Raw genomic sequence first — 26,448 nt, forward strand, 5'->3', positions numbered from 1 at the left:
AGTCCCCTCTTTTCTCACTCTAACATGAGTGGTTTTGAAAAAAGGAACTAGGAGAGGAAGACTTGCATGTATTGTTGCTGGGTGTATGCAATCAAATATCTATTGTAAATCTATTCATGACAATAAGAGAGAAGTAAGTAAAATTATATTGTTCTTATAATTAGGGTTAAATGTCGTTACACACATTATTTTACACATTTGTACACACACAATACAAATTTTCACTTGAAAATTGTGAAATTTCAATGCATTTTGTGTGTGTATGGACGAATATGTAAAACTATATAAAACAAACACTATTCATTAATTAGTTGTGTTCTAATCAAGTATATGTGTTCTTATGTTGATTGCTTCACTCTTTAGAATTGGTTTATGTTGTAGTTGTGGTTAATTTATTAGTATTGTGATTACCAAAAAATTGATCTAATCAAGTCATTGTTAATTAATCTGCATAATTATCAAAAGGTATCTAAATTAAAACTTTTGAATTATAATTTATCCCCTATTTTATTTGTCCATTGAAATTAAACTATCCAGAGCATATTGTCAACGTTTTTTTTGTTTTAAGCTTGGCCCAATTTTCAATTTAATAAAACACATAGACAAAAGTATTACAGGAAGGTTCTGGTTCAAAGACTATTGTAACTAACTTGGAATCTAACGGCTATATATTAGGGAGACGTCACCGTTTGGTGGAATACATTTAAAAGGCTTTAATTAAACGTCATTGTTGGTATCAATAATATCACGTGGACACGTCTGTGTTTTAATGACAACACGTGAGGCTTAGTAAGAAATGTCATCGTTTCCTTCCAAAAAGTAAATGACCAAACTAACCACCGCACATCCTTGGTGCGATGGTCACTCTATAAGTATAAGTGCTTGTGGGATATGGGGGGAAGGGTCGGGGTTCAAGTTTCAGAAGGGACCTTCACACACATATACACTTATATTAGACTAGAGTAGAATTTCTTTCTTATATAAAAAAAAAAAAAAAAAAAAATGATCAAACTAGACCAAATGGACCAAACACACACTCTCACCCTCTCCGTCTCTCTCACTCACAGCCATGGCATTACCCCTATCTCTCTCTCTCTCTGATTTTGATGACTTTAAGTTAAATGCTCCTATTGTTTTAGACAAAATTATAGTCAAAACATTTTTCCCAATCAACTGAAAATGAGGGATCAATTTTTTCACCTAATAAAATGGGAAAGAAGGAATTCAAGTCACGACAGCTAGTCTCATCTCATCCCTTTCTCTAATGGATGTTTTTTATTTATTTTTAAGGTTCTTCTTAATGGGTGTTAGAAATAATATTAAATTCCTACAAGGCTCTTGATCTATTCTAGTTAATAATAGCTTATACAAACTACAAACTAAGGGACAAGAAAACAATTACAAAGCCTTAGATTCAAGTTTTGTTCAGTTTGCAATTCTTACTCCAAGAATCAAGGAGTTTTAACAGTATCTCCTGCATTATTACCGGTTTGAACACCCAATTTTGATTACATTCAAAATTCATCTCGTATAACTACATGATGCAATCAAACACCAAAGCTTGAACTCCAAAAATAAAAATCAAGAAGATGGATGATAAAGGGAGACAGGAAAAAATCACAAACTTAGATTCAGTCTTCTTCAGTAAGCAATTCTTACTTAGATCAAGCATATTTAAATTGTTTTTTCATGAACATAGCCAATCTAAATTATATAGTAGATTTCGGCCTTCAATTTAGTGGTTAGTAAAGTTCAAACTTTAGAAATAATCTTAGTCAATCCAAGGGTTGCAGGTGATTAGATTAGATGAGTGTTTAACATGTGAGGCTAAACAGCAAGCACATTCATGTCGGTTGGTCATGATGAGGATATTTACTTGAAAAATTAACAGAACTTTGTTCCAAGAGTCCTATCCATCACAGACTGCACGTTTGGCCTTTAGCTTTTTCTTAAAATTCTTATGTTTGGCTATGACTTATAGCTTGGGGCTCAAAAACATTTCTACAGCTTACATGATTCTCTAATATATTTCAATTATTAGTATATGAGGCTTGCACTGCAGTTATAGATCTTGAAAGGTCGAGGGAGAGTACAATGCACTGAAGTAGGCTGTATTCACCAACATTTATATTTTACTTTTGGATCAATTGGTACACGAGAAAAAAAAAAAAAAGAATTATATTTATTCTTTAATACAAAAAGGGTAAAATAAAAAATGTTAATTTGTCCCACATATCATTATAGAAGCAATTTAGAACCAGCTAAACTAAAATCTTTACCTTTAGCGAGCTTTAAACTCAGTTATTGTCACATCATTTATAGAATAAACCCCCCCTCCTGTGATTGATCCCAAATCATTGGTAGGTCTTCTGAAAATGAAAGCAGGTTGTTTTGGAGAAGGAAGAGTTGTTTCACAACTTAGCATGAGAAGAGCTGCCAACATTGTTGGTCGATCCATTGCATCTTCTTGCACACATAAGAGCCCAATTTGAATGCATCTTAAGACTTCATGGGAAACAAATGAGTCATTTATCGATGAATCAACTATATCCAAGGCTCTACCTTCTCTCCATAGTTCCCAAACCTGTATGGTTCATAGCATTATCCATAACAGGCTGAATTATAAATGAAAATGGTAAAGATTGTTGTTTTCTGTTACTTACATGCCCTATCAATGTTAGGGAAGACTGCTTGTGATAAGAACCATTGTTCTTCTTACCACTTACGATCTCTAACAATATGACACCAAAACTAAAGACATCTGATTTTGTTGAAAATTTCCCAAATATTGCATACTCTGGTGACATATAACCACTGCATGTGAACAGTATCAAATATAATATTAAATTTTGCATATGCCTTTATTTTCTGTATGTGGCAAGTGTGCACTGTGCAATTCTCCATGCATGCGTTTGTGTGGTACTTCCATTGCATGTGGATAGTATCAAATATAATCTTAAAGATTGCATAGGCCTTTATTAATTGTATGTGGAGAGCGTGTAAGTCTCTGTGTGCAAGCATGTGTGTTTGTGAATTACGTACTATGTTCCGACAACTCTGGTTGTCTTGTCTTGAATTTGGTCCCCTTTGAATATACGAGCTATGCCAAAATCTGAAATTTTGGGTTTCATCTCACCATCTAGTAAAACATTGCTGGTTTTAAGATCCCTATGAATAATTCTTAATCTTGAATCTTGATGAAGATACAGAATCCCACGAGCAATCCCAATAATGATTTCAAAGCGTTTCCTCCAATTTAGCAATGAACTTCTTGTATGATCTACAAGAAAAACTCTCTAATATACTCAAAATTTCATCTATCTTGATTTATGTGGTTTTATGTACTTCATATATATAATTTGAAAAAATATAAAAATAAAATAAAATAATACAGATGAAGGAGATAGAATTTTTGAAAGAAGAAATACCAAAAATGAAGGAGTCCAAGCTTTTGTTGGGCATGTACTCATAAATCAGCATCTTTTCTTCCTCCTCAATGCAACAGCCAAGAAGTTTGACAAGATTCCTATGTTGAAGTTTTGCAATCAAGACAACTTCATTTTTGAATTCTTCTATTCCTTGTCCTGAATTTTTTGATAGCCTTTTTACAGCTATTTGTTGTCCATTAGATAATTGACCCTGAATTCATGATCCAAAATTAATTTTACACAAAACTATCAGTTTTAAGCAATTGATTACAATGTTTTATGCCTCTATCTGCTACTTCAGTAACATATGTCTTAGCTTATGAAACTCATTTTCAGCCATTCACACCCACACAATATTGGAATATGAAACACAAAGAAAAAGGGGCAAAATATCAACAATGTCATTATGAATTGTGACTGTACCTTAAAAACAGATCCAAAACCACCTTGCCCAAGTTTGTTGGACGGAGAGAAATTGCCAGTTGCAACAACTAAGCAACTTAGATAAAAAATTGATAAATCTGGATGTCTACTGCTGTCCTCAAGCTCATTCCCTTCCAAAGAGTCTTTGGTGCTGATAAAAGATAATGATTGATTTTGCAAATTTCTCTTCACTGTCCTACAACATATTGATAGGAATTGCTCACTATAATTTTGCAATTAAGCATTTATATACCTCGCATGGTGGACAAATCTAATTACTCCTGTGTGTGTATTTGTTACCTTTTTTTTTCCTCTTCATTAGCCACATGTAGGCTATCGAGGACACCAGAAACAATGGCACAGAAACAGATATAATTATAACAGCCCTCCGCCCCTTGGGGCCAAGAAAACCTTTGGACTTCCTAGTGTAAGTAGCTGGGGAAAAGAAAACCGATGAATATTGAATCCACAATCCAAAAGGTGAAAATAGGCAGAAATGAGAATTTATGAAAAATTCAAGCAGGAATAGAAGGCTACCTAACTCCGTTGCGTCCACACGTACATTTAGATCCCACGGTTCTAATGTATTCTCCGAAATGTCCATCAATTCACCATACCATGCCAAACAGCGGGCCCCCTTCCCATCAATATTCATGCTGGTAAAAGCTGTGCAAGAACAATTACTCAAGCACGCCGTCTCGCACTCTGAGCTACTCATACTCATGTCCATCCACGCTGCATTGAATGAATCTGGACCCTTCAAACGTGTCAACTTCACAAACCCTTCTCCATTTCCACACATTGAAAACCCCGGCTGCTTCCTTACACACCCCCCAGAACCATCTCTGAGAGACCAATCCTTTGGTGACTTGGGTTCATACCCTGGCAAACATGTACACTCGAACTTATTAGAATTTTCATCCGAATCAAGAACACATTTACTATTTGGACCACAGTGTCCATAGTTGTCACACCGGTATTTACGTGCTGACCAGGATTCCTTCCATTGAAGATCATCATCATTCCACATAAGGTTTTGGAGCAATCCAGAGTTGTCAACCACTAGTCTAGAAATGATGGAGAGGTCGTCCAAAAAGTATGAGTAAGATACTTCATCTTTGTTGTTAACAAAATCGTTATAAAAAACTGATGAGACTGATGCTGCTGCTGATGATGATGATGTTTTCCATGGCCATGGATCTGACCGCCAATAAAGGGTCGAACCCTTATACAAGGAGACCTGTGGAGAGCCAGTAGGATTCATCTTATAGAAGTAGTCCCCAGTTCTGGGGTCATCTTCTGACTTCCAAGATGTCAGGAACCTGTCTAGCCCAATTATCCGATTCAACCCAAGCCTCATGTTTGGAAGCAAAGTGTCTGTAGGATAGTCAAAGCTTTGCCATAACACCTTTTTGTTATTGCCCTGAATCAATACAAGGTTTCCTGAATCTTGAAGCTGAGCAACGCAGGAGCTTGTCTCTTGGACAGAAACATTTGTAGACCAAAGAAGACGGTTAAAACTGTCATGGAGGACAAGATTTCCAAACTGGTTGATGGAGAGAACTCCAGAGGAATCTTTGACAGGATCATTCCTATTCGCAACCCAAACAACAGTTTGTTTTGTCACTTTAACATACCAGATACCAAGATACCGATAGCTGGACTTGCTGGGGCTGAAGAAGCCTAAGGCAAAATTATTTTCTTTGGAAATCAAAGATTGGCCATCCTTGATGGATTGGTCTGGTGTAATGATGTTAAGGGAAGTGCAAAATGGAAACAAAAGAATGATCAGAATCAAAGGCATGACTATTTTTTCAGCATCCACGTTTCTGTTAGCTTCACCCTACCAAAAGAGCTATAGAGAGAGCGAGAGAGAGAGAGAGAGAGAGAGAGGGAATTATGAAGTCCTCTCTCTCTTTCTCTGATAGCAGCTGTCTCTGACATTTTTGGTTTTTTAGGACTAAGCATCCCTTCTTTCAAATCAAAAAGTAGCATGACAAAATGGATATTACATCAAATCAATAAGCCAGCTTACAAAGTCAATAAGAATCTTCAGCCAACCAGAATTACATCTAGTAGATAAATTTCTCATTTTGAAAATTAACTGCTGAAATGTTATCCCAATGTATACTGTAGAGTTTGAGACACTTGTATGCCTATTGGCATGTCAAATTAAAGTTTTCTATCTGATGAAATAAAATTTATGACATGTTTGTTCAATGCTATGGAATAGTAATAATGTAATATACATATAATGTTCAAACATGTTGTATCACTATCTATTATATAGCGCAGCAAGTTATTTACGCATGTATGAGAATTACTTTTTTCTTTTTCTTTTTCCTTTAAATCTTTGTGGTGCTATTGTGCAGTGGACTGGAATGAATTTTTTATTAGAATAGCGTGGTTGGTTTATCAACTCAAGGAGGTATGTGCTTCCTTTGCCTTGTGTGACAGAGAGGCAACTTAGTACAAAATTAGCTTTACATCTTAATCATATTGACATTTACTATTTAAAGAAACAAAAGTAATAGATTTCAAACTCCAAAATTGTGATCATTTATAGCTTGCTGAAGAATAATTCATTTGTTAGTGATCTATTACATTTCACGGACTCATCAAAATCTCACATGCACCCAAAAGAGTTGGTTAATTTGGCTCTTTGGTGATTTCATTTTGTGATACACAGATTGTAAATTACTAACCTAACTTGGGGTTGATTTCTTTGGTCAAGTTAAATGATGTTATGCCTAAAAAAGCCCATCTTATTATTATTATTATTTTAGACCATAAGATAGATAATTAAGACCTGTTACCCCATTGGTCTTGTGAAATATACAACAAAGTTTATAGGGAAAATTATATTTTAGTCTCCTCCACTATGACTCCTTTTTTCACTTACCCACTAAACTACGAGAATGAACATTTTACCACCCCCTCCCCCCCCAAAACTATACTCCCTTTTACACTTATCCCTATAAATTATGAGAATGCACACTTGTTACCCTAAACTATTACTCATGGGATGAGGTGCAATTAATACATGATTAAGAGTTTAGGAGGATAAAGTATGCATTCTCATAGTTTAGGGGGGGTAAATGTAAATGGAGGTATAGCTTAGGAGGGTAAAGTGTAATTTCCTCAAGTTTATAAAAGTTGCATGAGTGCAAAGTTAATTTTAATAAGGTAACTATGGTATCTCCAAGACTCCAACTTCTGGTCCAATTCCAATAATCATTGTTTGGAATTTTAAAAATTGGCGTCCTTGATGGATTGGTCTGATGTTAAGGTGTCAAGGGAAATGCAAAATGGGAAGAAAAGAATTATCAAAATCTAATACATGACTAGTTTTTCAGCATCCATGTATGTTGATATTGGTCTTTCACTTAAAATAACTTTTTTGGGGGTTTGGGGCAAAAAAATACTGATATTTGGTTTGATTGAGATTTGTGAAGTCTTCCTACAGAGAGAGAGAGAGAGAGAGAGAGAGAGAGAGAGTTATGAAATCTTCTCTCTCTGATCCCTGTCTCTGACTATTGTTTCTTTAGGACTAACCACATCTTTTTTCAAACAAAAAAGTAGCGTATCAAAATGGAAATTGCATCTAGTCAATAAGCCAGCTTACCTTTCACTAAGCATCACAAGTCAACCAGAATTGCTAATTGGAAGCACAATTTTAAAATTTAAAGAGATGTGCTACGTCCACAACATTTTCAAAAACAAATCATAGGTAATTAGTTTTTTTTTTATAAGTAATCTTGGGTAATTAGTTGTTGTTGGTTCTAATTTGAACTTACCATTGAAATTACTTATCTACCTCACCAATAACAATCTGTAACAACTTGCTACATAAAATTTGTTGTGAAAATATTGTGGACATATTATTTCTCAAATTTAAAAGAATATCAAATTATATGAGATCAAAGTATATTCTATGTGGCATGTAATCCTTAAGTACAAGGTAGTGGATCTTCTCCAAAAAAAAAAAATGCAAAAGGTATTGGACAAGTTAAACTGTATCGCATAACTAAAACACATATTTTTATAATTTTTTTATTAACCCGTTGAAAGTGCAACATAATAGCTAAGATGCACGGACACAAACACAAACACAACCACAAGTACGGGTACAGATGAGATACGGCAACACGAGCAATTTTAGAAAATTTTTAACATAATACAATAGATAAGACACTGTAAGTTACGATATGGATACAACACGGGTACAACCCCCCAAATAAAGTGTCAGTGCCTCCTAACATAATAATCACCTCATTTTAACCTTCTATCTCCCATCCATTGCAAAATTTGCTATACGAAGAAAGCAGATGTAGAGAACTCCAATAAATAACTAATTTCTGGGCCTCAAGTCAGTAGAAAGACCAAAGCTAATCAAACTTGATATTGAGATATGAGTTGCATTGCATAAATAGTAAGAGTTAGAACTATGAATTAAGGAATGGTGTGATTATGTAGCCATGGACGCCCAGGCCAACACCCCGAATTTAGTATCTTTTTGAACACATAGTTTCTTCTCCAACTCAATCTACTACCAATCTAAATCACACACACAAATAAAACACAACACACACAGAGGGCGTCAATAAAAACATTCAGTAGATAAGCATAGAAGTTTCACAGTTTTAGGAAACACAGTCACTGACACTACAACAAACTTGAGTTTTTTCAACATATTTATATCTACGGTCACTAAGAAATGTAAATAAAAGCTTAATTTTCTACGGTTGAGTACAACTGTAGAGTAAAAATAAGAAAATTCATAAATTTATTTCTACAGTTGTTTTAACTGTTGAAAAAAGTATTTGGTTGTAGTTTTTTTCTCCATGCACCGTAGTAACAGGGGTCAAAAAAATATTAAAAAGAAAATAGTTTTATCAACAGCTTGATCAACTGTGGATAAAATAAATTAAATTTTGTATCAACGGTTGTAAAACGTTGAAAATCAGTTTAACACTAGATTGTATTGTATAACACTATTGTATAAAAGCTCATTTTAAACTCACAGTTTAAAACGCTAAGGAGATGGCTCTCTCGTTCTCGCTCCCGCTCTTTTTCATAGCTCACATTTCTCTCGGCTCCTCACAGGTTCTTTCTCTCTCTCTCTCTCTCTTCCTTCCTTGTGTTTTTCTGTTATTTTCTCGGCAACCAAACAGAGTTTTTGACTTTGGTTGATTTTTCTTTGCTTCAGATTCACTGAGTTGGTACAATTGCATCCAAATCTTGTATATATTCACACTTTTACCTATCCAAACCTCTGATTAGGTATCTTCTATACATTGATGAATCCAATTTCACATTCTCCTTGAAAACCTAACCTTCAATTTTGTATTTCTTTGTTTTTCCATAGATAGCATAAACGTTTTGTTTTTGATTTTGGATTTTTTGTATATAACTTGTATAATTAAACTGCAAATCTAGAATTATTGTTTACTAATATAATTACTCTTACTGTATAATTTAGGTTTGTTTTTCAATGGTCTTTTGGAATTCAAGAGTTTGATGTGTTTTTAATGAGTGTTTTATGTAAATTTTCCAACAATTAATGTAAGTTGTGGTAAAGGGTTTATAACTTTGAGGCTTATAGTAATAGGTTTCTTTGAAAAAAAAATGCGGATTGTGAAAATAGTGGAATAATTTTCACAAATAGCTGTCAGAAACTCTGGTTTTCATTAGTGTCTCTGTAAATTGCAACTTTGGTAAGGGCATCAGATATTCTTTCAACTTTTGAATAATTGTTTACATTTTGCACTCAGGAATACTAGGTATTATGGGCACAGTCAATGGCAACTAGTGAAGAAGCAAGTGTAGCTATGTTTTTTTATAAGTGAAGAAAGTGTAGTATGTGCAATGGAGTTTGTTTATCTCCTGTAGCAAATTTGATTACCACCTGTTTGATGAAAGTCCTGAGTGGGTTTTGTTTTGATATAAATCAGTGCTAACATGAAAATTAAGATTTATTGTTTTGTGTGTCATGTATATGGTGCATTTGTAACTATTGGTTAGAGTTGGTAGAGCTATTGTTGAGAAATTTCACATGTATATGGAAGCTTTTTTATACATATATATATTATCCAAAAGGTGTGTTTATGTTTTCATGGGAAAATCACTCAAAACAATTCTCTGTGGCATTACTTTCTAGGTTTAGAACTCACCCAATTTCTACTGGAAAAAAGAGAGGAAGTATTATCTACTTGTGTTGTTTATAAAGACTTTTGATTTTTGATGGGACCATGCGATGAGGTATGTTCCCCTGATATTGCAGATTATTCCACGGCAGTTGAGTGATAATGCTGGATTTGATGCAACTGATGTTCTAAACAAATTAAGACAGAAACATGCCTTACAATCTGGTTGGCCTCTTTCTGTTATAGATTTTATTTTCCTCACTTTGGTTAAATAAGAGTTGGTTACTGCCACTTTCTTTGTTCTGCATTTATAATCACCAGAATTAATTGAATTAAGTGATATAATCATATTGTCACCAAATTCTATTCCAATAAGGGTGTTCCCTTTCCTCGTTTGGAGGAATTTCATATTGGAACAGATTCTATTGTGATTTTACATCAAACAGTAGTTTCTGAGTTCTTTTGTTTCCAAATTATTACAATTAATAGGTGAAGGCGCAAATTATGGGGTGGATATCAACACTGGTGGAATTGCGGATTCATTTGCTAACTTTGTCTAGGAGCCAGCGGTTGTGAAGGTATTTTTTAGTTTCCAGTCTACTTATTTGTTTGTTAATGCAAAATATTTTGCTGATGTTTTTACTTGTTGGCTCTTTGGTGACTTCTTAATTGTTGCAGATCAATGCTATAAATAAGGCTACTGAGGCTGCCTGCCTTATTTTAAGTGTGGATGAGACAGTTAAAAACCCAAAGGTATTCTACATTCTGTTTCATGTTTTGCAAGAGGAAACTGATGCTTTATTTGGGTACCTCTCTGTTGAGACTTGTTCTTGCAATTGTATAATGTCAGTTTGTATCTTGATGTAAAATCTTTAGAAATTCAGCACGAAGTTAGGATTTGTGATGAGAAAAAATAAGGCTTGTTGAAGAGGCTTTGCTGTTTTGAGCGTTTAGGTAGGAATAAGACCCCACCCCCCCCACCCCACACACACACACACACACACACACACAACAAAAAAAGAAAAATAAAAAGAAAGTGGATTTGAGTGAATTTGATGGCTGTTTGGTGTCAAAACAATGAATAGAAGGAGAAACAAGGAAAGATAGACCCTACTCAATCACGGTTAGGAAGAAGGAAATCACACCCAAAGCTTAAAATAAGATTTCTATCTCTTTATTAATGTTAATAATCACAATAAAGCCTTTAATAGGTGCCAAAATCTTTACTGGTAAGCTTGTATTTAAATTTTGATTATGGACTACTCAGGGAGATCTTTAAAGTTTCTAGCCTTAAAATGAAATGAAATGAAACTTTATAAAAAAAATCAATGCATGTCTTTTCAATTTGTTATTGTTTATATAACTTGGTTTAGAACCGCTTTACCACATCTATAGAATCAAGTATGTTTATGGAGCTATATAGTTTGAAAAGGCTAAATATAAGTGGAAAAATGGTTTTTTGTTTGGGCTAAATCATATCACAGTGAGATGTACACTAGGCTTTGTAGTTTCCACAAATTAAGCAATTCAAAATATTATTCAAAAACTTGAGGCAGCACATGTATTGGATAGTGTTCATTGTCCTAGGCTCATCCTTATTAGATATGAGGGTCATAGCACCCTTTAGAGTAATTTGTGCTTTGAAGATTTGGTGGTAATATATTGCTATTGCTGGGAGAACAGGTTTATGGCTCTTGCCATATAAGGTTCGTTGTGCAACATAGCATATATGTAACTGTAAATGTATAGATATCTTTAGTACAATTGCAATATAGATTTGTCCTAAATCTTTCCATTTACGGGATAGTTTTATGGATTGAGCTCTATGCATATTGATGTTTATTAGAAGAAATATGTCTAGGCATGTTTTACCAATTCAAAATTATGGCCATTTTAGCATGCTCTAAGTTTTATCTGTGCTCAAGCTTGCTTCTAATATTAGATTTATTGATTTATTTGTCCTTTGGGCCTTGACTTTTTGATCCACACAGTTAATAAAATTTAGGTTGCTCCTCACTTGAGTCTTACCCAATTTTATGTGCTTTACAGGCTGTCCTTGGGTGGATATGCACTTGTTAAAGTGGATGTATGTGCTTTATGAGTAAGGAAAATATTGGAGGGATGGGGTGTCCTCTACGAGGAAGTACATGAAGAAAGGATGCATCATCTTTTTTTCAATGATTCTAGCTTTTGTCATGGGCCTGGCCTTCTTGTTGGGAAGTGGCACTTCTCCATAAATCTATTACTTGAGGATAATTGATGAAGCACAGTGGTTTTTAATTTTTTTTTCTTTTAATTAGCCATTTTGAACACTTGAAACTATTTGAATACTTAAAAATTAGGTTGGTGCTTTAGTTTTATATGAGAATGGAGTTTAATTTGGAATTGCACAATTGTGTTTATGTTTATATTTTGAATCATGTTATTAAATTTGGATCGAGTGAAGGCCTGCGTCCAAATTAGTTTTTTTTTTTTTATTATTATTATTATTTAAATACTTATTTCAATGGTTTCAAACTATTGAAATTTATCTCAAGACAACATATATTTCAATAGTTTTCAATAATATTTCGACATTTAATAATTGTTGATAAAGGTGAATCACATTTTTCGACGGTCACATAGGATGTAGAAAAAAAGTTTCGACATAGTTTTTAGTGGCGCTTCTCAACGGTCACTTAAACTGTCGAAAATACTTTTTTCGATGGTTTCTAATACTTTTTTTGACGTTTTCAAATTCCAAATTAGTTTTTTTTTTTTTTTTTTTTTTTATTATTATTTAAATACTTATTTCAATGGTTTCAAACTATTGAAATTTATCTCAAGACAACATATATTTCAATAGTTTTCAATAATATTTCGACATTTAATAATTGTTGATAAAGGTGAATCACATTTTTCGACGGTCACATAGGATGTAGAAAAAAAGTTTCGACATAGTTTTTAGTGGCGCTTCTCAACGGTCACTTAAACTGTCGAAAATACTTTTTTCGATGGTTTCTAATACTTTTTTTGACGTTTTCAACCGTTGAAAATAGCAAACTTTCTTGTAGTGTGATTCTCTCACCTGCTGCTGGGTGCTGCTCCCTGCGAGTCTGCGACCTACCCTTCTCTCTCAACAATACCACAAGGTAGGCACAAACTCTCTCTCTATCTGAGCTCGCATTTTCCTTCAAGAATTGATTTGGGTTTGTCACAAAGGACACGAGTTGGTGAGTGTTTACACTAGTCCTAGCTTATCTTGGCTCCAAAAACCTTCATTTTCAGTCTTTATGGCCTTTGTGTTGTGTCTCTTGCGCTTATGTATGGGTTTTTATGATTTGATTTTGATTCGAATATTTTGATACTGTCAACTTGTTGATACTGTGGTTTAGGAACCAAATACTTATTTATTTTTTGGGAAGCATTTTTTAGAATGCAACCACAACCTTGGAAAACAGATTATTTAAAAAAAAAAATTTAGAATCTGTTTGGATCCACTTATTTTGCTGAAACTAAATTCTTTTTGTTGAAAGTACGGTAGATAAAAGTAAAAACTAACTGAAATAGTATAGTGGGACTCAAGAATAATACCAAAAATAAGTTTAATAGTAAAATAAGTTGGCAAAAATAATCTTTGCTAGTCAGACACTTAATTGAAAATATTTTTTGACAAAACAAACATCACCTAAATATTGCTAATCTAGAGCTGCATTCACTGTCACATTATTTAAAAATTTAAATGGAAGAAACCAAACAGGTCCGATTTTAATTTGTGGACCTTGGGGTTGATGCAAGACAACCTAGCATTGTGTTTAGTGGTGATTCCAAACAAACCTTAGGTGCCGAAACCTAAAGTTTACTGTGAGATTAATCTAGATGGGAAGCTTAAGTTGTTCTGCATCAAGGATCTTCCCATCTTTGATAGCCTATTCACTCTCTAGAAAAGGTTTCCATGCATCAAATATATACATCATCTTTGAATAAAGTTTCAAAGTGTGGATCCCACAAAAACACTATAAGAAGAATGATATAATATTTTATGTGTTAGAGATAACAAGTCCAATCCTAGTTGAGGCCCATTTGCAATAATAACTGGTGTTCAAGCATTAAACCTCAATCCATAACCTACTAAATTTGTGTCATGTTGTGTCGGGTTCACGAGGTCGTTTTCAATTTTTGCCACCCCTAACGAGAGAGAGAGAGAGAGAGAGAGAGAGAGAGAATAAGTACGCAAGTTGTTTTGGTCCATTCGTCCTACTTAGTCCATTGGTCCATTCGACCCTTTTTTTTTTTTTTTTTTTTTTTTTTTTTTTTTTTTTTACTTTTATAAATGAATAATGGCATATCTTATTAGGCCTCACGTTCTGTCATTAAAACACAGATGTGTCCATGTGATATTATTGATACAAACGATGTCATTTAATTAAAGCCTTTTAAATGTATTCCACCAAAAGGTGACGTCTCCCTGTATAGCTATTAGATTCCAAAAATAGTTAGTCTGTTAACCAGAACCTCCCTGTAATACTTTTGTTTGTGTTTTATTAAAATCCCTGATATATTTAAAAATTAATTTTCAATTGAAAATTGGCCAAGCTTTAAAAGAAAAAAAAAAAAAAAAAAAAACAAAAGCAAAAGCAAAAAAAAACAAAAACAAAAACAAAACTTTGATAGTATGCTCTTGATTTCCCTAGTTTAATTTCTATGGACAATTAGATTGAGGAAAAATTATAATTCTAAAGTTTTAATTTAAACCCCTTTTGTTAATTATGTGGATTAATTAAAAATAATTTATTAGATCAATTTGGTGATCATAGTATTAATCAATTAACCACAAGTCCACAACTACAAATATAAATCAAATCTAAAAGTGAAACAATCAACACAAGAACACACATATTTTGCTAATGAAGTGAAAAATTAATGAAAAACCAACTCCAAAGAAAAAAAAAAAAAAAAAAAACACTCTGATGGTACCTCTACTCCTATAAATTAATCCACCATATGAAGCGGAGTTATATAAACTAGTTCAATTAAGGCATCCTTTATACAAATTAGTTCCATTGAGGTTTGCTTTATGAATTACTTATGCAAATTTAACGAAATTTGATGACGAGGCAGTTGCCAACAACATTCATTGGCAAAGAATTAAAGAAAAAGACTAATCTATTATAAAATTTGTGCCTTGTAATAAAGGTCACAAACCCAAATGAGAATTAAAGGAGAAAGTTAGAGAGAGAACCAAATCTTGGGTCCACCTATCTCTTTTTTTTTTTTTTTTTTTTTTTTTTTTACAAAATAAAATTTCTACTTTAACCTAATCTAAGTGTATATGTGTGTGAAGTTCTCTTCTAGAGACTTGAATCCTGGCCCTTACCCCACACACCTCACAAGCATTTATATTTGTGAAGTGACCATCGTACTAAAGGTGCGCGATAGTCACCTATCTTTAATAGCCTATTCATGCTAAAAGGTATTTATCTCACGCATTAAACATATGCTGCATCTCTTTTATAGAGCATAGGTCCCAGATAGTTGTAGGATTTAGTATTTACACAGAATGAGAGAAAATATATATTTATCCATTGTATGAGATAAATACTTTCATGTTGACTCGATGAGCCATGGCTTGAATCACAACTTCTTAGACTTTCCATAGCTTGGAGCTGAGCTAGCACTCAACTAATGACTTGTAGCCTTTCCTCGACTTTCGTATCTCATATATGCATCATCACTCTTATAGTTTATGCATCACATAAATGTGTAGGCATCACATACTATGCAAAAGAAGATGCATATATCTAACTTGAAAGTCACAACTACCATTTTCAGGAAGAGTTAATGTTGCGAGAATTTTATTTTATTTTATTTTGGAGAAAAAGGAGAATTTAGTTTAGTGGATTGGTAATATGGCTGTTTAGGTGAACTAATTAGTTGGGGTGTTTCCGTCATTTTGCTGTAGAATATTCTAGGAAGGAAAAGATTCCATTATGTATTAACAGTTTAACTAAAGACAAGGGATATCTACTCATTTTTAATTATTAAAGAGAGACAGCTCAATTTATAGTTTAGAGTGAGAATTATGAACTCTCCCATAAATAAATAGTGAAAAATGATTTTTATCTAATATTTTTTTTTTTTTTTGAGAAATGATTTTTATCTAATATTATTACTTTAATACTAATACATTTATTTGTAACTACTAAATGGGAAACATTATTTACTTCACCTATTTAAAAGATCCATTCTTTAACTTTTTGTCTACAAAAGGTTCATTAGGCCTATGGGAAAAAAAAGCTCTGATACCTAACTTTTAATATTAGCAAAACACTTCTAAACTTTAAATTGATCAATTTACTCAAAAAATTATCCACAATTGGCAAATCAATACATAAGTTAGGCTCCTGCTAGAACACTAACAAAACAGTCACGTGAGACTCACGTGGACTTCGAAAAACCAATTCTAATACATGAATAAGATGCTAGAGGACAGAGAAACCTTGGGGTCAGATTTAAAGAGGGAGGGAGAGAGCCCATAGAACCAGACTTGTCTCACTGGAGTTGGAACCCATTGAACCATACCAAATTTTAGTACACTCAACTCAAATACCAACTTTCTTCTGTTGTGTTATGAAAACCAAATTCAATTAAAGATGTCTTCTTTATGTTCAAGTTCAAGTTCAAGCTCAGGTGAGATTTCGGTGGTGCCCAAAATTGCGAAGGCCATCTCTTCCCTTGTATTGAGATTTGCAAACTCCTCCTCTCCCGAAATTACAACATTACCCTTCTTGTTGGTTCTGATATTACTTCTTCTATCCCTTCCTCTTTCCTCCATTCCCCTCTATTCCATTTCCAACCAACCAAAGACATAGATGGTATCTCCAATGTGACCCGGGTACAACCCGACCCATTTGTGCCATCATTGACCACATCATGAACAAGACCACCCACCATGTGTTCTCCAAATTTGCCATCCCCACTAGTTTTCATCACATCTTGAGCTTTCAGGGCCGCCGTCCACCAACCTTTGTTTGCTTCAATGATAAGCTCTGTTATGGTTTTCTTTCCTTTATTTTTTTATTTTTCACTTTTTATTAGGTTTCTACTATTTGGTTGATGTTGAGTGTTGTTTTTTTTTTTTGGATGAAGGTTGATGTTGAGTTGATTATGTAGATGGGTGTCTTTCATGTTAATATTATTTGATTTTGCATTTTGTGTTGGGTAAGTTTTCTGCTCTGGCCTAATTGACTTGCATAGGAGTTGGACAGTGAGATCGGCGGTGGGACACAAACTTTGGCTACGGTGAGACAACTCTCTTGTTTGATTCGTTTCCTTTAGAACTCTACTGGTGACTAAGGAATAAAAACAAGCTCTTTTGTACTACTTTAATCGCTAGCCTATAATCCAGCCTAGCAGATTGAAGCAAGGAATCCTAGAGTTCCCAAAGCTTCATTAGTCGCCTATGGATATCTTGAAAGTAAAAGTACAATATCGATTTGGATGAAACTATAGATGGCTGGTTTGGTTCAATGGGCTCTCTCCCTCTTTCTCTCTAAACTTGACCCTAATGTTTCTCTGCCCTCTAGCATCAGGTTCATGTATTAGATTTGGTTTTTAGGAGTGCACATGAGTTTCACGTGACTGCTCTGTTTTGTTAGTATTCTAATGGAAACTAACTAATGTATTTATTTGATAGTTGTAAATAGTTTATGGAGTAAATTGACCAATATAAAAATTTAGGAGGTGTCTCAGCTAGTAGTGAAAAGTTTAGGGGGTGTTACAACATTTTTCCCTCTATAGGTTGCATAATTGAGAAGATACACCTTTGTTATTTATTATTATTTTTAATTTGATAGCTAGGGAGGAAAGGATTTGAACACTAGATGTTCTAGAGTCATTAGGAGATGCCAACTATTAAGGAAAGCGCAGGCTTTAAACTGCCGTAATAGGTCAACCTATTGTGGCAATTCCTAAAAACACTACTATAAAACCAGTTTTTTGTATTGATTTTGTTGTTTGTATCCATAGATTTTATCAAGTTCTTAATGTAACTCCAACATTAAATTCTCAAAGTTGCATCTATTCACGATTAAATGAAAAATTCAAGTGGGTTCCAGTTAGCTCATCTAGTAAAGTCTCAGATGAATGAATAAGAAATTTAGAGTTTAATTTCTACCTTCACCAAAAACTGATTGGTTTCTTGGTTTGATGATAAAGAGCTATTATCAGGAGTGGACACCATAGGTTGAAACTCTCTAAAAAAAAAAAATGAAAAATTCAAATTTTGTCAATATTTAAACAAACATTGGCTTACACTATTTTGATATGCATTTATGATATTGATAATGTAGTAAAATCTAAATCATTTATATAACTATAAAATATTAGATTTTTAAAAATAGGTAAATTTCAAATTACACTTCTAAAGTTTGGAGATGTTTATTTTACACTCTAAAGTTTCAGAATTTGAATTTTACTCTTTGAAATTCAGGTGTGATTGGATTTTACACTCTAACGTTTCAGAATATGGATTTTACTTCCTAAAGTTTTGGAGTGTTTGGATTTTACACCCCCAAATTTTGAAATTTCAGGATGTAAAACCCAAATATCTCCAAATTTTAGGGGGTAAAATCCAAACACCCTTAAAATTTTCGGGGTAAAATCCAAATTTTGAAACGTTAAGATGTAAAATCCAAACACCCAAAAATTTCAAAAGGTAAAATCCAAATTCTAAAATTTCAGAGTGTAAAATCCAAATACTTCCAAACTTTTGGGGTATAATTTGCAATTTGCACTTTAAAAATCTATTATAGTGTTATTTTAATAACTCTAAAACACTTGCAGATTCCATTTCCACTTCCTTAAATATATTACACTGATTAAGCCAATTGACTATTATTAAAAGGCCCAATCTTTCGCCACAAAATTGAACATTAATTTTCTCCTCATAAAAGAAGAAAAATAAGTGAACATTAATTTAATAGACCAGCCTCTAGTCTTTTCAATATAAATGTTATGGTGAAAGTTTTGATGCATATTAATATGCAACAACTTTTGCATAATGGGTTATGAGGCAGCAAAAAAAAAAGCAGCATATGTCCAAGGGTTCACCTGATCATGACTCTTAAATACATGTTGCTTTCCTTTTGCTGCTATATAACCTATTATGCAGCAAAATTTTTCCCTATTTATCTTTACCTATTTAATGACTCCTTTACTTATCCCAAAAAAAAAAAANGAAAGTTTAGTCATAGCCCTCTCTCTCAACAACCCCAACATTAATTGGGCTGTTACAATCAGGTTGTCTCGCACAAATTTTTTTTTTTCTCAGAGAAGATTAGATAGTACATAATCTAATTCTATAGTCTCAGCACTACTGTCACTTTCATTACTAGAAGTGTAAAAACAGTGGCAATAGTCCAAAATTTATTCCATTACTAGCAAGTATCTCAACATTTAGAAAGGATACGTCCAGAAAAGCACAAATGACTGCAAAAGAAAAGAACAAGATGTCAAGAAGATAATAGAAAGTTGGAATTACATTGTAATGTTGATATGTATACATGAATAAGTCAAACAAACAACATAAATTAAATGGCCAATGAGTAAGGTTCCTTTTTATTTTTGGTGACATCTTGAAAAAGTCATTCTCTCTTCAATTTAGCATTAATTAGACATTTTTATCAGTAATCAAAGACTCAAAATTTCTGAGCTCCAAGCACAAATAACAAAAGCTACCCAATGAGATAATAAGCATTTTTCTTCAGTCAGATATAAGTTCTTGAAAATTCATTGCAAGAGAATTGATTAGCCAATTGCCAACAAGGTCAAGCTATGAAAAACAGAAAATCTCTTACTAATGAACTTAATAACAAAGCATAATCGAAGGCAGAAGTTTTACCCTATCAACAGATTCATCTTAAACCAACCTAAGTAACTTCCTGAGGCTAACATCATTCCCATGAAGTTGCAAAAAAGAGAAATAAACAATAGGCAAACAATCAAATAGAAGAAAGCATGCACAACTATTTGCTTGGAGGAAGCTAGGAGAATTGAACACAAATTTCAAATACTTCCAGAGTGTTCTCATTAACCAGGTTTGGATCTGATTAACAGACAGAAACATGAGAAAAGCCCACAGTATCAATTATAGTTTTAGAGGCAATAAATTTAAAAGTAAGATTTATCTCTGTTAAGCCTCCGCTTAATTGAGAAAATAAGTTAAAAATACAAGTACATCAACAATACACAGTGGAAAGTTGGAACTTATTAAAGTAAAATAATCAGAAGCAGGCAAAAATGAGATGGAAGGGGTAAGCCCTAGGCAAACAGGTAAGAAAAATTACAAATAAATAAAGACAAAAAACAAAAGAGATGAACAAGAACTAATAATAAAGAGCCATACCATAAGCCCGCCCAAAAAACCATCAAGTAAAACCCGGTTCCAGCTATCAAAGTATGAATGAACTGTAAACCCTGCCTTTGCTAGTAGCCCAACTGAAGTGATTGCCATTATTAGGAAATAAAAAATAAACCCAGTCAAGCTTGTGAACCCCATAATTCCAGCAATGACCCCGCCAATAATTGATAGAAAAGTCCGGCTGCAAAAAAAAAAAAAATGTTAAATACTTAGATTCTACCTACAAGAAAAAAATTTTAGAAATGATTTTTTACTTCGTATATTATTGCATTTTAGAATGTCCTTAGGCACCACATCCTGAAAAGTTCAAATCCACTATATGATACACCCAATAAGCCTTTTATTAAAACTCATTAGGTACAGCAGACAATTGTCTACTCCATCATTTATTAAGTCACGCCTTAAGTCCTTAACATTATTAAAGCCTCATATTTTTTTTAAATGAAATTAATGAATTCAAACACAAAATAAGGCCTTCGTCCCCCCTGTAACAATATTGTGTATTGGCCGATTCCTTGAACTACAAACTAAAACATAAAATTTAATCAACCACCATTCAAAAGTATTCGACACCCCTGCGTAATGTATAGTCTATAATTCAGTCAATTAGACTAGTTCCACTTCATCAAAGGTTAAAAACAAACCTGTAATAGATAGTCTTCATATTACTTTGAAGATGCTCAGCATTGAAGGTTGGTATGCTATCCATGGCCTTGCTTGATTTTTTCTCTGCTTCAATTGAATCTTTATGTCCCGCCACACCTACTTTGAGAAAGATATTAATGAATTATTTGTGATCGAAAATGAACCTTCAACAAACTTTTGGGACATTTTAAAATATATAGCACAGAAGTAACAAATAAATGTTCCATGGAGCACACCTAATTGTTTCTAAATCACATAGTTGAATCATTTATATCAAGAAGGACAATGCTTTCAATATCTCGAGTACAATATTTCAATACAAAAATGAACCTATTCATTCATAGCAGAATGAACATATGTGATTCTTAATAATGTAGTTGACAAAGCTGTATTGACTATTAATCAGTNAGCTTTATTGAACACCTTTTCTTCACTTGTTTCTTGGTCCAATCTTCATGGCTTTAATACTAGACTTGAACAACATGTTTCTTCAAGTATTAAACACAACTTAGATCTACCCAAATACAAGTAAAGTGCATTTTGTCAAAGGATTAGCCAACTACATAAAATATGTCCTTAACAGTTACCTAGAAGATATTGTGATGCTTTCTTGCTTCACATGACAAAGAACTAGAATTGTAATTTGAAAACTCAATTAGTGTGAAAACATTAATGCTTGTTTAGACCCCCAATTTTAAATTACGGCTTATTTGTTTTTACTCTAACTTATTTAAGTGCGAAACATGATTAAATGAAGCGCAATAAACCGGTAACACTACTCTAAGCCATAAGCAAACCACAATGAGCAATAAAAGTAAAGCTTAAAGAGTAAGGAAGAGATATGCAAACACAAGATAAAATCAAGATGTGTTATCGAAGAGAAAACCAAAGAACTCAGCGAAAAACGTATCCGTGACCCTCCAAGTTGAAATCGATCCACTAGTGATAAGTTGGAGTACATGAATATTAAAGAGACCCTCCAAGCCTAATCTACCCAATGTACTTGAGCCCTCCAAGCTCCTGCTACCAATGGACTTCTCGGAGTCTTGTCTTCACTAGCTTTCCGGATCTTGCAATTTTGATTGATTGCATTTGCTACTCAATGGCTTCTTCCAATGCTTCCAAAATACACCAAAACTTCTCTCAACACTCAAAATGGGTGAGGTAAGTGTTTGAGTTAAGAATTTCTCAAGGATGTATAGATGGAGAGGTAGGAGTATAGGAAAACTAAGAGAATTTGTGTAGATGATTGTGGATTTGACAATCTCTAACTCTCAAGTGTTTTGCTAGGGTTTTCTCTTTGAAAAACACTCTTTACAATTTTGTGGGTAATGAGGGTATATATAGTGTGTGTAAAGAATTTAGTAAAACACTTTTCATTTTTGTCAGATAGAAAGTTTCGCGGGTACCTTGCGAGATGGCCTTTCTCACGAAGTACTCTCGAAATGAAAGGCTGGCATGACTCTTTATCTTCTAGTCATGTGCTTCACACGTGGCCTTTTCGCGGGTTGCTTTACTTGCGAGCTTCTCGCAAATTAGTCGTGATTTGCACTGATCTTCATTGCGTACTTGATTCTTCACCAATCTCTCACACTCATCCCTTACAATTAAACCTACATAAATATAGGGAAATGATCGACTGAATTACAACCAAATTCAGCGTGGAATTAAAGCTAACAAAGGCTAGTTGGAAATTACAACTTTATGTAATTGAAATACATGCATCATTATCGTATTTATTTTACATTATTTACTGTGGAACAAATAGCTAATGAATTAATGATCAAGTTTTCAACTTGTTAGATTATGGAATAATTTTGTGAAAAAGTTAAAGAAGGCGAATATTCCTTACTTGAAGGATGATACTTATGTGATAAGGACTGATAAATTAATAATTATGGGGCACTTATTTTAAATTAGAAAAACCTACAACTTTCTAAAACTATCATATCCACTATCTGTACTTTTGAATGTGTGCTTGGCACAATCCGTGCAGCCAAAGCCAATACAAACAGGTTATTCATTTGAGGCTAAAAAGGAACTTGCACTCCAAAGAATGACAATGCATGTTTTTTTGAGAAATAATTACAACATGCTGCTAACCTCACAGCTCAAACCCTTTCTTCCCTAGATCCCCAAGCACTTTGTGCATGGAGAGGTGTCAATTCAGCTATAAGGCCTTTGGCATGACAATGCATGTTATACCTGCATAATTTAATTGTCATATATATGCAAAGTTCCGTTGTCTTCTATAGTTCTATATAATACCTTTTCACTTTCACTTGTTTATTTTTCATTTTGGTTGTCTCACTTCCTAATATCACAAAGGGTTGTATTCCAGACAGGGGTGGCGTTAAGTGTTGTTCAGGGAGTTTAAATGAACCCTTGGACTTGAAAATAAAAATATTTTTTTATTAGCTTACTTTACTTTAAAAAATATTTTTGAACACCTGACTTAAATTTTGCACACCCTAATCATAGATAAGTCCAACTCAAAACTAAACAATAACACAAGCCAACCTAGTCCAAAACTAAAACAACACAATTCAGTCCATCCTAAAACCAAACAACAGCACAGATCATATAGATTTCTCTCTCATGAATCTCATCTCATCTCAGTTAATTATCTGACTATCTTGGTATCTTCAACTCTAAGAATAAAGAATGAATATTTGTGAGTTGCGAGTGTCTATTTTATTATAAATTTTTATTATATGTGTGAGTGTGTTTAATATTGATTATGGCCATTTTTTTTAATAATTTTTTTTTTGTGTGAATTTTGATGTGTGCGAATGTGTGCATGTATAGTACAAACATAATATAACTTTATATAATTTAATTTTTAGGAAATACAGAGGGTTTGTAATGTTTCAAAATATGAAAACTCGTAGAAAGAAATTGTAAAATTTTATGCATTTGCATGTTTTTTTGTTGGTAACTCGATATAGTCAAGTTTTATTTTAATTAAATTTTGTTTTAACTTATATTTCTTAATGAACTCTCTAAATAAAATTCCTAGAGCTGCCACTGTTTCCAAACAATATAAGAGGGCTGAGAGCCCCTTAGTTTTGTTTTGTAATATTTGAAGATTATTTCATTTTCTTGCCAAGAAAGCTATTTATGACAGTGAGCTACAGGTTTGGACTGAATCCTGTCCTGATGATATAGGCCCTCTAGTGACTTGTGATGCTTTGTAATCTTTGATCTTTTATGAAATAAACTTGACATTTGGATTTGGATTCCCAAAAAAAAAAAAAAAAATCTAATTGGAACAACCCGAAAAACACTAACCTTATTATATAATCCATGTTCAACCACCAAACACAATCATACATTTTTAATATATGCATCTATCAACATTTTGAAAAAATTATCAAATTACTCTTCAAATTAAGAAACTTATTTTATGTTGTAAAATTACAAATAATCCTTGCCTGGTCACAGTCATAGATACCAGTTTACTATTGAAAGCTCAATTAGTGTAGAAACACTAATGCTTGTTTAGATCCCCAATTTTAAATTACGGTTTAATTGCTTTTATTCTAACTTAACTAAATGCAGAATAAGAGTAAAAGATGCGCAATAAACTGGAACACTACTATAATGCATAAGCATGTACAATAAGCGATAAATGTAAAGTTTAAAGAGTAGGGAAGAAAGATGCAAACACAAGATAACATTAAGACATATTATTGAAGAGGAAACTGAAGCACTCGGCGAAAAACCTCTCCGCGACCCTCTAAGCTGAAATCGATCCTCTAGTAAATAAATTGGAGTACACAAATATCAAAAAGACCCTTCAAGCCTAATCTACTCAATGTACTTGAGCCCTCCAAGCTCTAGCTACCAACGGAATTCTAGGAGTTTTGTCTTCACTAGTTATCCGGATCCCGCAATTCTGCTCGATTACATCCGCCACTTAATGGCTTCTTCTAATGCTTCCCATAGGCACCAAAACTTCTCTCAACACTCAGAGTGGGTGAGATAAGTGTTTTGGCTAAGAACCTCTCAAGGATGTGTAGATAGAGAGGTAGGAGTAAATGGAAACTCTAAAAAAATGATGNTTTTTTTTTTTTTTTTGAGAAGAAATATCTCGCAATATTATTAAAATGATTAAGTAACGGCAAAATATCGGGAAGAACATACTCCTTTCAAACCGATAATGGAAATAAGATGTCTCTCTCCTTGCTAAAGCATGGACCTGCTTCGGAGCCAGGACCAAGTCCTAAGGGGCGGCTATGTCCATCTTTGACTTTATTGGTTTACTACTAAGGATCGTTTAAATTTTTTTAAATAGCCTCGTTGATTGATTTTGGTTAAATAGACTAATTGAGTTTAATTTTTTTAGTTTTATTATTTGTAATATTTGTTATTAGGCTAATTTTTTTTAGTTGTTTTAGATTTAATCTATATTGAAATTGGGAGAGAGGGAGATTTGGACGAGATAAGAAAAATGAATAATGCTCTGCTGCTTTATTATTAAGAACTGATCTGTTTATATACACTGAGTCATTAACTCATTAACAAACTCATTAACAAACTAATAACTAACTTACATGACCAACACGTGATGAAATAAAAGAACAAATAACAGAGAATATAAAACTGCATGTAGCACAATAGTGACAACTGAAGCACCTAGACTACTTGCAGCTTGACTGAATATTTCAACAATCTATTAATTTTTTATATCTTTTAAAAAAGTGAAAAGCGGTAAAATTACAAAAGTTTTACGGATTGTATATGCAGTAAGTGGCTCTTTTTTTTTAGAAACAAACACACACATCAGGGAGAAGGAAAGAGGTTTTAACACAAAGGTACACCACAATTTTATTAAAAAGTCATGATAATTTTTAAGGGAGGGTAGAACAAGTTATACTACACAGTCTTTTAAGCCGGTAAGTAACTATTGATAAGTAAAAGTGATGTCAATATACAAACTAATAAGAATTTGTTACTTTAATAGTTTGTAAAAATGATGTAAAAACTTAACATTACTCTAAAAAGAATGGATGACATAATTGAGATAAAATGTAATTTTATTGAACAAAATTGCTAAAATTATTACTTATTAATATACTAATATTTTTTTTATAAAAAAAAATTAAGGGAGCCATTGCCCCTATTCCATGTACAGCTCCGTCTATGGAGAGAAGGAATAGGCTCTTAGCGAACCCGCAATATACTTAAATCTTTTGTAAAATTTCGCAGTGGGCGAGAGATCACCTCCCCCTTCAGAAAAAGCTTTGAAAACCTCTTCTGAATCCCTTGCGAATTGGGCAGCTCTCCTCGGGGCTAAACTCTCCACCACTTCCACGGGTGAGGGCATTGTAATTTTCTCTGAAAGCCCAGCCAACACTGTCCACTTGCTATCTCTGATCGACTATGCCGAGTCCAGCTTCAAACA

At 33.3% G+C, this 26,448-nt stretch overlaps 2 protein-coding genes and 1 long non-coding RNA gene across 6 annotated transcripts; 1 reads left to right on the top strand and 2 right to left on the bottom strand.

The window, feature by feature from the left end:
- Positions 1-2,161: 2,161 nt before the first annotated feature.
- On the bottom strand, positions 2,162-6,009 carry LOC112027904 (G-type lectin S-receptor-like serine/threonine-protein kinase RKS1). 2 transcript variants are annotated; one of them, XM_065763944.1, is made up of 7 exons: positions 4,389-6,009; positions 4,152-4,286; positions 3,852-4,042; positions 3,429-3,639; positions 3,043-3,280; positions 2,664-2,814; positions 2,162-2,584 (listed from the first exon to the last, which is right to left on the bottom strand). In XM_065763944.1, exons 1-7 carry the CDS (start codon positions 5,653-5,655, stop codon positions 2,282-2,284), a joined length of 2,496 nt encoding a protein of 831 aa, XP_065620016.1. In that variant the 5' UTR covers positions 5,656-6,009; the 3' UTR covers positions 2,162-2,281. The 2 variants fall into 2 exon arrangements, with proteins under 2 accessions (XP_065620016.1, XP_065620017.1); XM_065763945.1 differs by lacking the exons at positions 3,043-3,280; positions 3,852-4,042; positions 4,152-4,286; positions 4,389-6,009 and having other exon boundaries at positions 3,429-3,539.
- A 2,521-nt stretch (positions 6,010-8,530) lies between these two features.
- LOC112027872 (uncharacterized) lies at positions 8,531-12,384 on the top strand. 3 transcript variants are annotated; one of them, XR_010625136.1, is made up of 6 exons: positions 8,531-8,957; positions 9,061-9,134; positions 10,113-10,222; positions 10,487-10,575; positions 10,676-10,750; positions 12,047-12,384. It is a non-coding gene; the product is annotated as an uncharacterized LOC112027872 (long non-coding RNA). The 3 variants fall into 3 exon arrangements; XR_010625135.1 differs by having other exon boundaries at positions 10,135-10,222; XR_010625134.1 differs by having other exon boundaries at positions 9,061-10,222.
- Positions 12,385-19,220: 6,836 nt separating this feature from the next.
- Positions 19,221-21,183, bottom strand: LOC111999109 (uncharacterized). Its single transcript, XM_065763962.1, has 3 exons — positions 21,041-21,183; positions 20,382-20,577; positions 19,221-19,465 (listed from the first exon to the last, which is right to left on the bottom strand). Exons 1-3 carry the CDS (start codon positions 21,103-21,105, stop codon positions 19,433-19,435), a joined length of 294 nt encoding a protein of 97 aa, XP_065620034.1. The 5' UTR covers positions 21,106-21,183; the 3' UTR covers positions 19,221-19,432.
- Between the last annotated feature and the right edge of the window lie 5,265 nt (positions 21,184-26,448).

This window comes from Quercus suber, unplaced genomic scaffold (assembly GCF_002906115.3).
Source record: "Quercus suber isolate HL8 unplaced genomic scaffold, Cork oak 2.0 scaffold_534, whole genome shotgun sequence".
Taxonomy (NCBI): Eukaryota; Viridiplantae; Streptophyta; class Magnoliopsida; order Fagales; family Fagaceae; genus Quercus; species Quercus suber.